This window comes from Miniopterus schreibersii (assembly GCF_964146895.1).
Source record: "Miniopterus schreibersii genome assembly, chromosome: 3".
In the NCBI taxonomy this organism is placed as follows: domain Eukaryota; kingdom Metazoa; phylum Chordata; class Mammalia; order Chiroptera; family Miniopteridae; genus Miniopterus; species Miniopterus schreibersii.
Window position 1 is genome coordinate 5,111,809 of NC_138103.1, and position 18,358 is coordinate 5,130,166.

Below are 18,358 nucleotides of genomic sequence, written 5' to 3' on the forward strand. Positions count from 1 at the left end.
AGGCAAGGGGACCTCGTGGTGAGACACGGTTCCAAAAGGGGATTGGCCCTCTTGCATCTCCAAAAGCAACACACACTTGTGATAAGACCCCTATTCCATTTTGTGTCAGATAAATATGTTCTCAGTGAATGAAGAACCCAATAGTTGCTAAGGAAATATTTGTGAAATAAGCACATTGGTATTTCCCAGGATTTTACCAGTTTACAAAGCACTTCCTCACTTATCTCTGTTGAGCTTCACAACGCTGTGAGGTTATACACCATCGTTATCACCTTACTAGTTAGTTTACTGAGGCTCCAGAAGGTTAAATTCCCTGTTCAGAGTCAAACATCTAGAAAATTCTGGAGCTGTGACCCAAACCCAAGATGCTTGGTGCCAAATACATTTTCCACTAGAGTTCTCACTTAGTTACAGTAATGCCCTACTCTTCTCAGTTATTTCATTGTCTTTTAAATTCACATATTGCCCCAAGTGGGTAGCTCAGTTGATTAGAGCATTGTCCTGATACACCAAGGTTGCGGGTTTGATCTCTGGTCAGGGCACATGCAAGAAACAACCAATGATGCATAAATAAGCGGAACAACAAATCCATGTTCCTCTCTCTCTCTCTCTCCCTTTCCCTTTCTCTCTCTCTCTAAAATCAATTTTAAAAAAAATAAAATTCGTGTATCAATAATGAATATTACATGTATTTATATCCTTGCCAGCTAGCATCAGCTCTTTAAAGGAAGGGCTTCTATTTTATTTTTCCTTTATTTTTCTCCCTTTCTTCTTTCTTCCAACCTGTTTTCCCTTCCTATTGTGATGGTATATCCAAAAACAGTTTGTGTGGTAAATACACAATACAATAACAGATGATGTATTATAGAATTATACACCTGAAACCTATGTAATTTTATTAACCAATGTCATCTCAATAAGCCCAATTAAAAAGTAAAACAAATAATTAAAAACAAACAGTTTAAGCTTTGCAGTCAAACAGATCTAGATTCAAATCTCACTTTTTAACCCTATGCTTATTGTGACTTAACTCCCACGATGCTCAGTTCCTCACCTCCAACATAAAGGTAATACTGTCTTCCTTACAAAGTCATTATTTGGTTTAGATGAGATAATAAGTGTGATAATAAGTGTTAAACTCCTAAAATGTTACTTGACACAAACCAGGCATTCAGTCAATATTTTGTTGGAGAGAAATTAAAAGGCTTCCATTTTAATGAGTGCCTCCTATGTGCAGGGACTGGGCAATGTGCTCCAGGGGAAAGTCAGTTCCTGCCCTCGAGACAGTCACAATCTACACTTGCCAGTTTGGTTTTGTTCCCCAAAAGTCCTAGTCCAAAGCCTTGCTCCACAACATTGGAGTTCAACTATTACCTGCTGGTCAAATTAAATACCCTGTTAGCTGGGATTATGACTGTCTTCCTTACATATCCCCAGAAATTAACAAAATGTCTAGCATACAGTAGACAATCAATATATTTTGTGTGAGGGAATGGGGGAAAATGAAATGCCTGTTGATGCCAATCCATGCATCCTTAAAGTCACAATGGGCAGAACCCAGGAAAGCCTCTTGCTACAGGGTCAAAACCTTCACTGGCTGAGCCCTGCCCAGAGTAGGAGTGGGACAACTGGGCATGGACCCTCCCATGGAGGGAGAATCATCTTTGCCTCCTGTGAGAGCAGAGGATCCCATAAACTTACAGTGTGTGGCCCTGGCTTCTTTCCCAGATGACCTCAACATGCCAGCCAAAGAGGAGTATGGGGCCCAGCCCCCCATTGAGCTCCTGAGGCAGTGGATTGACCATGGTTACTGGTTTGACAAGAAAGACACAAGCAAGCTAGACATCGTGGATCTGCTGCTTGTGACAGCCATGGGACCCCCCGGGGGAGGAAGGAATGACATTACTGGTACGTGAAAGAGAAGTTTATTGCTACTCACCCCCCACCCCTGGGCAGAGCCAGACCACCTTCGGGCACTCTGTCCTGATGGAAGGCGGGGAAAAGTGTGTTGAGACCGTAGCCAGAGTGGTTTGGGTCAGCTCCAGGGAGTGGCAGGAAGACTACATGTCGGAAGTTGTGGTAATAGGATGAGAAGAGGAACAGAGAGTCTCAGATGACCAGGAGTATTCAGGAGTCCAACGTGTTCCAGGAGGGAGGACGGGTCAGGTGTTCTCGACTAGGGGTGCGTGAGAGTTTCACCTTCTGTGTTTGTTATAATTCCTCATATTGCCAAAGAGAAGACAACTAAAAGTGGCCTAAGCAAAGTAATAATAATAAATAATAATGATAGTAAGCAAATAAATAAGATCCCCTTCCCACACCATCTCATCACCTAATAGTTTAGGAGCATATTTGCTTCAGGTGCAACTTGATCCACCCAGGATCCATATTTATATTCTGAAATACATCCTTGCATAAGAATCTTAGTACCATTTCCAGACTTCAGATTCTGTGACTTTCTCAGTGGTAAAAATGGGCAGGGTGATTGTATTTGCTATACCATGTACCTAAGACTACAGACTCAAAGGGATCACTATCAAGACATACACTAGAATAAGTATTGGGCATCAAAGAAAAAGAAAAAATCTTTTAGGCATTTGAGCAAAAAGAGCACGTGACTTATAAGAGAAATAAAGTTAGATTATCTCAAGACTTTTCAACTGCAATGCTTTCTGCCATAAGAAAATAGAATAACTTTTAAGATACTCAAGGGAATAAAATGAAAGTCAAGAATTTTATAGCCAGCAAAGCTGACTTTTAAGTATAAAAGCAAAACTGTCATCAACATGCAGGAACTCAGAGATTTTTTTCATAAGCCCTTTCTTAGGAATCTACTAGAAAATGGGTTTCAGATGATCAAAATGACTATGAATTATATCTCAATGAAGCCGATATATAGATATAGGTATAAATATATAGATAGCTAATATTAGACAAATATAGATACGTAAGGATACCAAATTAATAGCAGTTAATTTAGGGGGAAGAATGGACTTGGCATGTAGGAGGTAAATGAAAGGCGATGCTCCCTTTCTATAAAAATATTTCTGATTGTTTGACTATTATACAATGATCACATAGTGCCTTTGTATTTTAAAAACAAGCTTGAGTGCTACACTAGCACTGTTCCCAGACTTCTGCAGTCCTGGAGGATGTTCTGTGACTGCACCACGCAGTGCGGCAGCAAACTCTCCACATGTTACTCTGAGCACTTGAAATGTGACTAGTGAGACTGAGAAAATCAATCTGTAATGTTATTTATTATTCATTAATTTAAGTTTAAATAGCCGCATGTGGCTAGAGGCTGCCATATTGGACAGCACAGCTCTGGAGTATTAAGGCAGAGGGAAAACCAACCCCCATGTCACAGACTCACTAGGCCCAAGAAGTAAGAGTGTGCGCACGTGTTTTCCAGGGCGATTCACCCGCCATCTAAATGTCATTTCCATCAACGCCTTTGAGGATGACATTTTAACCAAGATTTTTACTTCAATTGCTGACTGGCATTTTGGGAAAGGGTTCGACGTGATATTCTTAAGGTAAGAGGTTCCTGTGTCTTCCAGGATGTTGGCCTGGGGTCCTCAGATCTGGCCCCTCCTTGACTGGTCTACCTTCTTCCTCCCAAGGTATGGAAAGATGCTGGTGCAGGCTACTATGACAATTTACAAAGCTGCAGTGGAGAATTTCTTGCCAACTCCCACCAAGTCACATTACGTCTTTAACCTGCGGGACTTCTCGCGGGTGATCCAAGGGGTGCTGCTCTGTCCTCACACCCATCTGCAGGTCAGCCACTGTCGTTTCTGTTAACCAAGATCATTCAGCACCATCCTAATAGTCATAGCTAACTTCTATAAGCATTGACTCTGTGCTAGGCATGGTGTCCAACATTTTGTAAGCATTATCTTGTTTCAATCTCACATAAACCGCAGGATTTAGAAACTATTTGAGAATTTCCACCTCAAGCACACTCTTCCACTCATTCAAATAATCACCTCTGGATTTTCAGGATGTGGAAAAGCTTGTCCGACTTTGGATCCATGAGATTTATCGGGTCTTCTATGACCGTCTGATCGACGATGAGGACAGACAGGTCTTCTTCAACATGGTGAAGGAAACCACCTCTAACTGCTTCAAGCACACCATGGAGAAGGTCAGCCAGATCCTGTGGTCACTTGGCCTCAGAAATGTTTGACTTTGTTCGTCTCGGAGTTCAGGCTCCCTTCCTATGGGGACTCTCAGCCCTGCTCTCTGAATCTCAAGTAACAGCATTGAGCCACAGTCCCTTGATGTGGTGATACACCACTGCGCCCAATGTGCTCCGCTTCCCTGGTAACTTACAGAGCTGGAACCATTCAGAGTGATTGGCTATATGATGATGTTGTTTGTACATTTTCAGGGTCACATTAATTTGTGAGCTGAGAAATAAATCATGGATTTTCATGGTTTGATTGAGGCCCTGGTAAACCCAAGTGAAAGATTGTCATGGTTTCCCATTCATAAATATTTTCTCTTTTCCATTTCATTTAAGAAAAGTTGTTTTAAGAATCATCTAGTTCTACCTCTGTTTTTTTTTAATCCTCACTTGAGGATATGTTTATTGATTTTAGAGAGAAGGGAAGGGAGAGAGACAGAGAAACGTCAATCGGTTGCCTGTTGTGCGCACTCCAACCAGGGATGGAACCCGCAACGTAACACGTGCCCTGACGGGGAATCGAACCCTCCGCCTTTCGGTGCATGAACAATGCTCCAACCAACTGAGCCACACCAGCCAGGGCTAGTTCTACCTGTGTTTAAGAAGTTGTGATTTCTCCATTGAAAAACTACAAAAGTATTTTCGCATTGCAGCCAGAGACCAGGTGCAGAAGCACCACCAGGTGTGATGCAGGAGAAGGAAGCATCGAAAACATTCCTACTCTAGGCACAGGGGGCGAGCCAGGGGAAGCCCCTGTCCCTGTCTTTAGTGACAGAGCAAGTGCTTTAAACAGTGGTGTCATCCTTTGCCCACCTCCGTTGGGGGATCTTACAGACTGACCACCAATGTTTTACCTACTTAGCAAGCAGATTGACCCTCGCTTTCACACTCTTTTCCCAAATGTCCTTCCATCGTAGTCTTTGCCACCATCAGATCCACATGTGATAGTTGGTTTTGTCTTTTTAAACTGTTAATGAGCCGTGACTTTGAAGAGTGTGCTGGAAGGAAACCAGCTCCCTCCCGTTCCCTTCCTCTCTGCCTCCTGCTGCCCTCCCAGGTGGGCCGCAGGCTAAGCACCTGGCTGAGACTCGTCTTTCCCACAGGTCCTTATCCACCTGTCACCCACCGGAAAGATCACCGATGATAATATCCACAGCCTCTTTTTTGGAGACTACCTCAAACCAGAAAGTGAACCCAAAATCTACGATGAGATCACTGACCTGAAACAGCTCACAGTGGTCATGGAGTACTACCTGGGGGAGTTCAACAACGTCAGCAAGGCCCCCATGTCCCTGGTCATGTTCAGGTTCGCCATCGAGCATATCTCCCGGATTTGCAGGGTCCTGAAGCAGAGCAAAGGCCACTTGCTCCTGGTGGGCATTGGGGGCAGCGGGCGGCAGAGTGTCAGCAAACTGTCCACATTCATGAACTCGTACGAGCTGTACCAGATCGAGATCACTAAGAACTACTCAAACTCCGACTGGCGGGAGGACCTGAAGAAGATCATGCTGCAGGTGGGTGTGGCCACCAAGAGCACCGTGTTCCTTTTTGCTGACAACCAGATCAAGGACGAGTCGTTCGTTGAGGACATCAACATGCTTCTGAACACAGGCGACGTGCCCAACATCTTCCCTGCTGACGAGAAGGCTGACCTCGTGGAGAAGATGCAAACGGCGGCCAGGACGGCGGGCGAGAAGATCGAAGTCACTCCTCTTTCTATGTATAATTACTTCATCGAGAGGGTGAAAAAGAACCTTCACATTGTCCTCGGTAAGAAAGGAGCAAACCCAGTCTTCCCTCTTCCTCTGGCTGTTTTGGGGTCTCCTGAGTGCTGTGCGCCCAGGCCTCTGACAGTGGTCTGAGGATGATCCAGCCGCGGCGCTTGTCCAGGGATCGGTGCCTGCGATTTCTGTGTGAACTTCCACTCCTCTGAACAACTATTTCAGCCCTGTTGCACTCTCCTCAATCCTCTGAATTCTTCTCTGAGCCCTCTCCTTTCTTTTAGTACATTACCCTGGTGACCTCACAGAACAACACGTGGAGGTCTTCTCCCTGTCAATGGCATTTCCAAGCCATCCAGACACCTAGGCGTTGTGATCACCATCTCTCTTGTTACTGTGTCCTGTCATTTTCTACCTCTGTGCTCTGTCACATTCTCCCACTCATCTCCATCGCCGCCACCTTCACATTGGCTAAGCGCTGTTCTCTCTCCCGGACCTCACCTCCGCGGCCTTCTCGCTATTCTCTCTATGTCCACTCTTGTCCATTCCAGGACTTTCTGTTCCACTGAGCCAGGATGGGTTTTTTCTCATGTAGTGCAGATATGATCATTGTGTACACACACACACACACACACATGCAAGTTAAAACACTTAAATTGCTTTCTATTAGGATGAAGACCCAAATTCCTCACCTATGGTTTTATAAGGCCACCTACCAGATTGTCCTTGTATCCTTTCCACTCTGGTCTCAAACCAAGCTTCCCCTTCTCTCTTTCTTCTTTAGCCACACTGACCTTCTCATATCTACCTGTGCATCACACTTTCTTTACCACCTTGAGTCCAAATAAAAAATGAATGACATTTGGGGTATAGACTCCCAAATTTGTGGCTGGATGGGGTCAGAGATAAGCTGATGCCCCCAGACTTCTGTAAGCAGCTATGTTTGAGGCATCCATGGCAAGTGGCTCATAGGGCTCAAGCCACTCTGGCAAAGGGACCCTAAGGATCTGGAAGGGACAATAATGGTATGGGAGACCGATCACTGAATTCCCATCAGAGAACTTCACGAAAATATCCCATGACTCCCCCCTGCTTCCCAGGCACTCATCATGACTTTCCCAGTTACAGCCCTGGGGTACAACAGGAGGCATGACCGCCCCACCCCACCAGAATCCTTGGTGAGACCTGCCTGCTGCCTTGGGCCTCCTTGGAGGAAGGGAACTGACAAGGTCTGTTTCTCATTAGCCATGAGCCCAATTGGGGATGCCTTTCGGAACCGCCTGAGGATGTTCCCTTCACTCATCAATTGCTGTACGATTGATTGGTTCCAGTCCTGGCCCACAGATGCTCTGGAGTTGGTGGCTAACAAATTTCTGGAAGATGTGGAACTTGATGACAATATTCGGGCAGAGTAAGTGTCAGCTGCATCTTAGTATCCCAACCACACATTCCAAATTGAAAATCCAGATATTGGCTCTATTCTTGTTGTTGTTTTAAGATTTCTCAATTTAGGTATAAAAGTCTTATATTTTTAAATGACATTTCATTAGATATTTAATAAAACACTTTTTCTGAAAAAGAATATAAGTTTACTGTTCAGAATTGTCCTGGAGATGTCCTGTTGTCACAGCTGCAAGAGCCTGACTATAATAATGGAGTTATTTCAGTAGTCGTAGAGCTATCATTCCCAACTGGGCCGTGTCACCGCCACTGCAAGGGCACGGAATGGATTCTTATGAGCATAAAGGAAATGTTCTCTTTGATGTACAAAGCACAGATACACAAAAACTAAAAGAAAGGCTAGAGTAAGGGAAGAGATGAGCATGTCAACCCCCCTGGGTGCCCCGTGGAGGCAGGAGCAGTGCACCTGCCTGTCTGCCTGTGTGTCCTTAGTGCTGAGCAGATGCCTGGACTGCTGAATAAATGGATGAATGGAGCAGGCAGGGTTCAGAAAGTTCTGTCTTAAGAACTTTGAACTTTGAACTTTGTTCTGTAGGCCAGAAAGCCCTTAACCTGGGTCTGTAAGGCCCACGAATAGAATTCAGGGGGTCAGTGAATATGAATGGGGGATAATTACATATTCATTCTCACATCCAGCTGGTATTTTGCATTTTCTTAAATGATGAATGTAGGCAATAAACCCAGTAGGATTAGCAGGACTGTGACTTTGTTATCCATAGAAATCATGTGGGGTTTTTTTTCCCACAACTCATTTAATCGGTACAGATATTTCCTTCAAAAGTATGGTAGCTTTCAGGCCTGCTGCCCAATTTTATTTAATGCAGCAGTCGGCAAACTATGATTCATACATAGGCCACGTTCAGTTTACAGCCTGTTTTTTGTAAATTAATTTTTATTGGAACCATGCCACTTTTTTCACAGTACGGCAGAGTTGAGTAGTTGCTACAGAGATCATGTAGCCCACAGAGCCAAAAATATTTACCCTCTGGCCCTTTCCAGAAAAAGTTTGCTGACCCCAATTTAATGCATTGATAAAAAGCACATATGTGACTATAAAACAAATTTGGTTTTTAAAATACTTTGAAAACTCTATTTCAACATAATTGTTTTCCTGTGTAATCCTGGTTTCCTTTCTGTATTTAAAAACATTATTCTGCAAAGTCCAGATGCTTTACCAGACTGCCCGAGGGTAAGAACTCCTGCCCAAGCATTGGTGATTCAGCAGAGGGATCAGAGATAGAAATTACCTGGTCAAAGATCATTCTAGGAAGAATATCTACCTCCCCAACCCTCCTGGCGGCTCTGTTGACCTGCTTCGGAGAATTCGGGATTCCGCGGGCCACACTCAGTGTGCCTTCAAACATCCTCCCACCTGTAACAACCGTGCATGTGCCTCGGGCCTGCCTGACCACTTTCGTGCCTTGGCAGGGTCATCTCCATGTGCAAATATTTCCAGGAGAGCGTGAAGGAGCTGTCGCTTGATTATTACAACACGCTTCGCAGACACAACTATGTCACCCCCACCTCCTACCTCGAGTTGATCCTAACCTTCAAGACACTCTTGAATAGCAAGAGGCAAGAGGTTGATATGATGAGGAACCGCTACCTGACTGGCCTGCAGAAACTCGACTTCGCAGCTTCCCAGGTGAGCACTGCCAAAGTAGACCAGGGACAGAGAGGCCCAGGAGCAGGCGGACACAGGGAGCCTCTTGTTCAGATGCAGCATTCAGAGGGCGCCCAATGCAGACGGCATCTGAGCTGCATTTGCAGAACTCCCTCACTTGCTTCAGCCTAAACCCAGCCTATGGAGTTATCTTTAATCAAGATTTTGCTATTTTGTTCACCATGGATTTTTTTGCATTAATTTTTACTTAAAATATTGCAATTAAATACTATTTATCTTGAGTACTAATTTTTTGGTGCTCCCTTAAATTTTGTGCCCAGGGTGAGTGCCTCACTTGCCTTACCCTTGCCCTGGCCTGGATACTGTCAGAGGGGAGCTAGGCAGAGTAAGGCAGTAGTTATCCTAGAGTCAGATAGTCCTGGCCTCCAATTCCGGCTCCACAACTTACCAGCTATAGAACTTTGAACCTCTTGGGGCCTCAGTTTCCTCTTCTGTTAAATAGGTGATAACGGTCTTTGTAGGGCTATTATGAAGATTAAAAGAGCTGACACAGTACAAAATGCCTGGCCTATGAATTAGTAATTCATTTGTGCTGGGACAAGCCATCTTGACAAGCCATCTAAAATGAGAGCCACATTAAGACAGGAATTTTCAACACCGATAAAGATCTGAAACAACTGAGTGATTTACAGTAGGTTTGTCCTGTTGCTGAGCACAGCAAATGCACGAACACTGCAGCACAGGGGTGGGAGAGACATGAGGGGTGTCCTTCGTTGCTCTGTTCCTGGGGGTGCTGGGTTCAACTCGGGGTCCTTTGCTTGTAAGAGACAGAGGATGAAGGTGCCAGTTAACATTCCTTGAGCCCTACCACATGCTCAGTGCTGCATATAGGAAAGTTTCACTCAGAGAAACCAAGACGCAAAGAGGCCAAGTGACTTGCCCACAGTCACGCAGCCTAGTAAGTAGGTTTCTCAAGAGGTCGGGCAGAACTGAAAGTCAGATGTGCATGACCCAGAGCCTGTGTCAGAGCCAGGCCAGTGCTCTGGGCTTCTCTCCCCTGGGCTTGCAGGGCAGTGGGCGCAAGGTCCTAAAACCATCTCCAAACAAGTGTCTGAGCGACCTTAGGAAGCAGAATCAGGACCAGTGGGTGAAACTGTGTGGGGGTAAATTCTAGGTCTTCATCAGGAACATCTAACGCATTGAGTGGTCCGAAAAGTGCCCCACCTTCCCTCAGAGGTGGGGGGCTTCCTATCACTAGAGGTGTTCAAACAGTGGCCAGAAAATTACTTGACAGAATGTTTAAGAGAACATCACTGTTGGAAAAAATGGCCTTGAAAGTTCCTTCTATCCCAAGTATCCAGCCATGTATGTTTCCTTCACAGACTTAAAAAAAAAAAAAAATGTAGGCTTTTCCTGGCCCGGTAGCTCAGTTGATTAGAGCTTCATCCTGATATGCCAAGGTTGCAGGTTCAATCCCGATCTTGGCCCATACAAGAAACAACCAGCAAATGCATAAAAAGATGGAACAACAAAATCTGTTTCTTTCACTTTCTCTCCCCCTGCATTCCTCTTTCTCAAATCAGTAAATAAATTAAAAATGTAGATTTTTTTTTCCCCTAACTTGCTTTTGTTCTACCTCTCTCTGCCCCCAACACTAGAATGTAGGCTCAACAAGGAGGAATACCTTTTTTAAAAGCTTTCCGTTTATCATTGTATGTCCAGCGGTGAGCACTGTGCTCATTAACTACAACACATAGTGTAAACTCAGTTACTAAGTACTGAAGGTCAAAGAGGTCAACTCCAGCCAACAAATAGATCCCGTGTTCAAATCAACCTTCTGCATTACGCAGGTTGGAGAATGGTTTCAAACCCTGCCACCGTGCTGTTTCAGCATCGACATAGCTCTCTGTCTCCTTGCTAGGTGGCAGTCATGCAAGTAGAACTGACCGCCCTCCAACCCCAACTCATCCAGACGTCTGAGGAGACTGCCAATATGATGGTGAAAATTGAAGAGGAGACGAGAGAAGCCGATGCCAAGAAACTTATGGTGCAGGCGGATGAAAAAGAAGCCAATGCTTCTGCTGCCGTTGCTCAGGGCATCAAGGTACAGATGGCTGGGAGGAAGGGGGAGCCAGTGTCTTCACTAGGGCCAGCACAGTTCTGCAAACGTGTGTGGTCACGCCCGTCTTGCAGATGGGAAGAGTGAGACTTGAAAAGGGGAGGTGACTTTCCCAGCAGGGCACAGCGGGGATGTGATGAGCAAGTAAGTCTCCCTGACCCCTGGCAGTCTCCAGGAAGCAGTCTCTTTTTTCAGACATTCTTTGTCTCCCTCAGAGTCAAGGCCTACAAGACCCGATATGACCTAACCTCATCTCTGTGACTTTCCTCTCACTCACTCTGCTCTGGCCATGCTGGCCTTCCAGATGTTCTTTACATAACACAAGGCAGCCGGGCTGGCATGGCTCCGTGGTTGAGTGTCGACCCATGGACCTGGAGGTCATGGTTCGATTCCTGGTCAGGGCGCATGCCTGGGTTGCAGGCTCGATACCCAGCAGGGGGCGTGCAGGAGGCAGCTGAGTAATGATTCTCTCTCATCAATGTTTCTATCTCTGTCTACCTTTCCTTTCCTCTCTCTGAAATCTATAAAAACATATTAAAAACAAAAAAGCAAGGCACACTCCCACCCCAGGGCCCTTACACGGGCTGTTTCCTCTGCCTAGAACGCTCTTCCAATCCAGATTGGATATCTCTCTCTCCTCCATCATGGTTTTGCTCAGATGTGCCTGGCGTGTCATAGGGGTGGAATGAACATTAGTTGAATGGCAGGTGGTAGAACCTATAGTACTCCATTTGAAGGTCCTGGGACAGGCTTCTCCTACTAGAAGAAAAGCTATTAGAAGCTATTAGAAGCAAACCTGCCTTACAGTCATGCGATGTTATATATTTCTCAAAGCACTTTCAGCTACACGATTCCATTAAAGTAGTACAACTGCCTTGGACGTAGGAATGACAGGGAACAATATCTGAAAGTCAGCAGCATGGAGGCTCGCCCCTGGGTGAAACCACCTTCCAGAGCTGCACAGCGAGCTGGTGGGATTGGAATCCAGGGGACATGGCACGTAGTTTAAGATACTTGTCCCTATGCTCCAAATGAGCAGTTAGGAAATTCTTTTGGCCATTCTTCCAACAGAAGCTTGAACAAGAAGTAGCCTGTGTCTGGCTTCTAGGATAAATAAATAATGAGGCACTTTCTAGAAAAGGACAGGGCTTTCAGACTGGCTTCTCTCCAGCGAGTCCCGAGACCTGGCCTCTCGTAGATTCCCTTGGATCCAGTCCCTGGTCTCAGAGTCACACAATGAATGTGAAGCACAGGTAGCAAGCCAGTGGGACCATAAAAGACCGTGACCACTGGGCACCAAGAACCGCGGTCCAGCAGGTGATTGGCCATTTTACGGCAAGATGGTAATAACAGCGACTACTTGGAAGCGCCGTGGTGATTTCTCCCGTACGCCTTCACTTAGCAAGTGTTCATTGAACACCTGTTATGTGCCGGTGCTTTCCCAGGCGGTGGGGAAACGGAGTGAACGGGACAGGGAATTCCTTCCCTCGCCGAGACCGTAGCCCCCTCTTCCTGGTCTGCGTTACTTTTTCATCTAAGAGCCCAGCGAGGGAAGCGGCATCACTCCCTGTCTGCAGATGAGGAAATCGTGGCCTCAGAACTTAAACCACTTGTCCAAGGTCACAAAGCTACCAGGTGACTGAAGCAGGATTCAAACCCAGAGCTCTCTCTGATTCCAAAGCCCTTGCATCTGACCATGATTCCAGAAGAAGCACATATACACTGACATACACTTTTTAAAAAATCTTGGAATAATTATCAACTTTTAAAAATCAAGAGATTTCAAGTAAAATTTTTAAAGTTTCAGCTTTTCTGAGGACAAAACTCAAACATCTGGCGACATGGGACCTGTTTTCCTGGGTTTCCGCCGTCAGTGGCCTGGGACTGTGCTGCCCTGTGTGTGTCCCATCCACAAGCCCCAGCCAGCCCACTTCCCACGCATGCACTGCTGGCCTGGCCCCAGGAGGCACATGTGCAGCTCCTCCATGGTTTTATTCTAGAATCGGGCACATCAGGGCTCAATATTTGCTCAGATTCCTCATCTGGGGATAATACGAGAAAGCACGTAAAGCTTTAACGTGTCCAGCACAAAGTCAGAGCTTGATGGCCCATGTTAGCTATTCCCCAAAACAATTGTTCTTTACCGGGTACCAATCGGACTTACCTGTTTGGTGAAGGCCAGCCTGTCGCCACACGTGGGCACCTCACCGCCAGGGTTCTGCTCTACAGTGTGAGAGGGGAACAGAAGCCACTGGAGCAGGAGGGACGTGAGAGGTTTACAAGGCGAGGACTAGGCACACTCCTTCCTGGTTTCACTGTGAAGGGTGAGGTCCAAGGCTCTGCCATCCTGTCCCCGGACTGGGAGTGACATCCCGGAGGTGAGTCAGGAGGGGAAGAGACTGTCCAGGAGGAGAAGGAATCTGTGCTGGCTCTGAGTTTCCCTGAGGCTCTTGTGTGGAGCCAAATCCTTTCTGAACCTCAAGGGCTACACCTCCAGGACCACTGATTTTCACTAATGTCCTCACACCCTCAAAAGGAGACGACCTGGGAGGGCACCCAACGTGGGATCCACACCAGGAGGTGAGGGGACTGGCTGATAAGATTCAGGCCCCAACACTGGCTTCACAAGTACAGCTTAAATTGGTCGATTCTTTTGAAGTTAATGGATCATTTTTTCCCTAATGAGGATGATAAATGATGCCAGAGTCACTGCCGAGCGGGTTACATTGCATCAGCATGCACTGTGCTCATGTCTCTCACACAGCCCCACCCAACTACAGGGGCCATTTTTAATAGTAATTTTTTTTATCATAAAAACAAATAACTTAGCAGTAATAACACAGATGAAGGAATTTTTTTTAAATCCTCACCTGAGGATATTTTTTTCCATTGCTTTTCAGAGAGAGTGGAAGGGAGGGAGAGAGAGAGACATATCGGTTGGTTGCCTCCTGCACCCACCTGACCAGGGCCAAGGATGGAGCTTGCAACCCAGGTACATGCCCTTGGCTGGAATCGAACCCAGGACCCTTCAGTCCACTGGCCGATGCTCTAACCACTAAGCAAAACTGGCTAGGGCAAAGGAATTTTTAAAAAGTCAACTTTAGGCCTGACCAGAATGGGTCAGTGGTAGAGCATCGGCCCATGCACCCAAGGGTCTCAAGTTTGATTCCCAGTCAGGGCACATTTGGGAGGCAGCCAATCAATGTGTGTGTGTGTTTCTCTCCCTCTCCCCCTCACTCCCTCCCTTCCACTCTCTCTAAAAATTAATGGAAAAATATCGTCCAGTGAGGATTTGCAACAACAACAAAAAGAAGTGAACTTTAACCCTTTGCTTTTCCGATTTTCCTTCCAGTCCAATCTGTACCCGGGGATAGCTTTGCTGTTGCAGTCATAGCATGGTTGCAATGTGCATTGGGATTTTTAAATTTTCTTACCATCATATTACAAATGTTTTTTCCAGAATGTCATACAATAATTTTAATGACCATCTTAAGGAGGTGTTTCACCCATCAAGTGCCACCCTCCTCTTGAGCACTGAAGCCTATTGCTTCCTGCCTGGTTTTCAGTATTTCAAAAGTGTAAACTGGACTTTCTTGACAGAGCTGTGAGGCGGAATCACCTTTGGAGTTTAAAATGCAGGTGCCCTGACCCCACCCAAACTGAGTGAATCAGAATCTCTGGGTGTGGGCCTGGAGAGGAGTACACCCCAAATGCTCTCAGGGCTGGAAATCACCGTGACAGGTAATGTTACAATCAGAGCGTGTTTGAGTCACCTGACAAACAAGCCTGCGGACCCAGGCCTTGACCCTGTGGGAAGGAGCCGAGCCACCAGGCCACCCGAAGCAGGAGTGTGGGCCCCGAGGTGTCTGGCCGGTTCTAAGAGAGGGACTCGGAACTATGGATAACATGAAGCCATGAGCGCTTGGGATGGTGGGAGTCCACCGAGAAGCCAAAGCTGTGGTCCCATCGATGCCTTTGGTATCCTCTGCCGCCACCGTGAGAAGCGCAGGGACTGGTTTTAGTTCTTCCCCCTCTTGCCTCCCACCCTGGTGCACATCCTATGGCTGAAGTGGGCCAAACCGAGTGACCCGTGGACGGAGCCATTCATTCTGATGCTGGGGACATCTGACATGGCGCATTTTGGGGGTGGGGGGTTGTTTGAATATAATGAAGCTAAATAAAACATTGCTGTAAGTTTCTAAGAAGAGCAGAAAACCTAAAATAAAGAAGCCATGATACACCCCCCCGGACATGTGTACATGTGCACACACACATCCATGCACGAAAGCAGGACCACCCGTGTCCTGTTTGCCTATCACAATAAACCTACAGGACATAGACTTCAACCCTTGCTGCTCTGTCCCAGGATTGACGTTGTCTCCTGGAGTTCGCTTCCCTCGCGGCTGGGTGACCCCCCCTTGGGCTGCATGAGAGGCCAGCAGCTCAGGGTTGGAGCTCGGCTCCCTGACTGGCCAGCTGTGGGGCCTGAGCTGACTCATTTTGCTTCATGAAATCTTGGGTTTTTTTCTTTTCTTCCTTTTGTTTTTTCGGATTTAGTAATTGGACCTCTAACTCATCTGTAAGATCCCTTCCTGTTCTAAAAGTCTTACAATGTTAAGCTTTCTTTTTTTAAATTGAGATATAATTCACATACCGTTAAGATTCACCCTTTTAAATCACGCAGTTCCGCGGTTTTAGTATTTTCACACAGTTGTACAACCATCAGCATTATTTAATTCCAGAATATTTTCATCACCCCAAAAGGAAACCCATCAGCAGCCCCTCCCCACCCCGCCCTCTCCCCAGCCCCTGGCGGCCACTAAGCTACTTTCGGCCTCCATGGAATTTTCTTTGCTGCACATTTCATGTAAATGGGATCATGTGGCAGCTGGCGTTTTTGTGTCTGGCTTCTGTCACTCAGCATAATGTTTTCAAGGCTTATCTGTGTTATTACATGAATCAGTATTTTTTATGGCTGAACAATATTTCATTGTGTTAATTTTGTTTTGTTTTTTTGGTGTGTTTTTTAAATGTCTTTATTGATTTCAGAAAGAGGAAGGGAGAGGGAGAGGGAGAGGGAGAAACATCAATGATGAGAGAGTCACTGATGGGCTGCCTCCTGCACGCCCCCACCAGGGATCGAGCCCGCAACCTGGGCATGTGCCCTGGCCAGAAACTGAACCCCAATCTCCGGGATCCTAGGTCGATGCTCAACCGCTGAGCCACGCCGGCCGAGCTAATTCTGTTTTCAAATGAAGAAATAATGTCTCTTCCTGGATTTCACTATCAGCTCCAATCTCTATCCCTGTTCTTCATTCTTAAACTCTGGCCTTAAATTCCTGCCCAGCCCCAAGCTTCGCCTGTCCCTGACTCTGCCCCTGCAATGCGTCCCCGCCCCTCTCCCACGCCTCACGCCTGTTCTTCCCTCAACTTGTGCTGGCTCCTCCGGTCTGTCACTCACCCCTGGAGCCTCACCCTTCCTCTCTCAGCCCATCCCGATCAGTGGGTGTGAAGTCACCCACTGCATAGATCTCTTGGGAATTGGTTAAAAAAAAAATCAAAGGCTTACTTTTTTTTTAAAGATCACAAACCAGGTGAATTCTTAAATGTCCAAGGCATCCAAGCTGCAGCCCCCAAGGGCCTCACAGGCCTTCCTGCACGCAGAGCTCCGGGGCGCCTTCCTGGAAGCATGGACGTGCGGGGATGCCTCTGCCCACTTCCCTGGCTTTCTCCAGGAGCAGAGCTTTGCTCCCTGCCCCCGGGTGCCAGGCACTGGCGTTCACTCCTTTGTCCCTGTGCTGCCTGCAGGACGAATGCGAGGGGGACCTGGCAGAGGCCATGCCGGCACTGGAGGCTGCACTGGCTGCGCTCGACACCCTGAACCCAGCGGACATCTCACTGGTGAAGTCGATGCAGAACCCCCCAGGCCCCGTCAAGCTAGTCATGGAGAGCATTTGTGTCATGAAAGGGCTGAGACCGGAGAGGAAGCCGGACCCCAGTGGCAGTGGTAGGTAACCCCCCAGCACCGGGCAGTGCGCGGAATCTTGGAGGAAATGAGGGAGGCACCGGGGCGTAGGTGCTCCCCAGAGCATCTTTGCCATCCCCTCTCCTCTCGGTCAGCCAGGAAAGTGCAGGTATCTGTAGGCGAGGCCGAGCTGAGTCAAGGCTCCTGCCTGCAAATTATTACAAAAATGAAGGTCCTGGAGACAAAGGGGCTGATGTGGGGCAACGACACACAGAGTAGTGTGGGGGTCAGAGGGAGAGAGAGAAACAGAAAGATCGAGGGAGACAGAGAGACAGAGGGACAGAGAGAGAGAACCACCGAAAGCTAGTGAGACAGAGACAGAGCAACAAGAGAGACTAATACTGAGAAAGAATCGGAGACCCAGACATCTAGATGCATACACACACACACGCGTGCACATGGACACATGCGCCCACGTGCACACATGGATGTGCACATGCATACACACGTACACGCATGGTCGTATGTGCAGACACATGACGTGCACGCACATAGGCACAAAGAGAAAACAAACGGAGAGAGGTCAGGAGGGAAAGGAAGTAGGAGGGGGACAGAGAGGGGGTGGGGAGGGAGAGATGCACACAGTGTCAGATAGAGAAACACGAGGCAGACATGGGGGTGTGAAGAGAAACAAAGACAGAGACACAAAGGCTGAGATGAGAGTGAGAGAGAAATGGAGACAGACGCAGAGACACACAAACATAGAGCAAGTGGAAGAGAGACAGAGACAAGGAGACCAAGACACACCGTGAGGAGAGAGGTGGGGTGGGGTGGGGTGGAGCATGAGCCGGTAGAGGAGGCCGAGGGAGGCAGGCGCAGCCGGGGAGGGGAGGAGGGGAGACAAGGCTTCTAGGGGAGGGAGGAAAGCTCCTTGTGTAAGTGAGGCTAGAAGCATTAATAGGTGAATATTAGATCTCCTTAAAATCTGAGTTATATGTAGCATCTCCGTATCAAGTCAGGGGTCTTGGAGTGGAACAAGGATTCTGGCTTCTGCTTCCCACTGGTTAGCACTCCCTGGTTCCTGGCTGGTTTTCGGCCATAAACCCCATGAAGAAGATGCAGAGGGGACCAGGAATGGACAAGGAGGATGTGGACTCGACAGGGGGATCCTTTAGGGCACCAGTTGAGGTGTGTTCAGTGGGTCTCCACTCTGGCTGTGCCTAGAACCCCCTGGGAGTATAAAGAAGGCTGGAGCCCATGCCCTCAGCCCTCCCCC

At 47.2% G+C, this 18,358-nt stretch overlaps 1 protein-coding gene across 2 annotated transcripts in view; it reads left to right on the top strand.

Annotated features, from left to right (window-relative positions):
• Positions 1-18,358, top strand: part of DNAH3 (dynein axonemal heavy chain 3) — a 146,856-nt gene that overhangs the window by 103,344 nt on the left and 25,154 nt on the right. For both annotated transcript variants that reach the window (XM_081132049.1, XM_081132050.1), the window contains exons 43-51: positions 1,729-1,908; positions 3,416-3,539; positions 3,627-3,783; positions 4,007-4,150; positions 5,296-5,962; positions 7,159-7,324; positions 8,803-9,019; positions 10,920-11,102; positions 16,926-17,124. In XM_081132049.1, the coding sequence (XP_080988175.1) occupies positions 1,729-1,908; positions 3,416-3,539; positions 3,627-3,783; positions 4,007-4,150; positions 5,296-5,962; positions 7,159-7,324; positions 8,803-9,019; positions 10,920-11,102; positions 16,926-17,124 (2,037 nt within the window). The remainder of the gene's footprint in view (positions 1-1,728; positions 1,909-3,415; positions 3,540-3,626; positions 3,784-4,006; positions 4,151-5,295; positions 5,963-7,158; positions 7,325-8,802; positions 9,020-10,919; positions 11,103-16,925; positions 17,125-18,358) is intronic.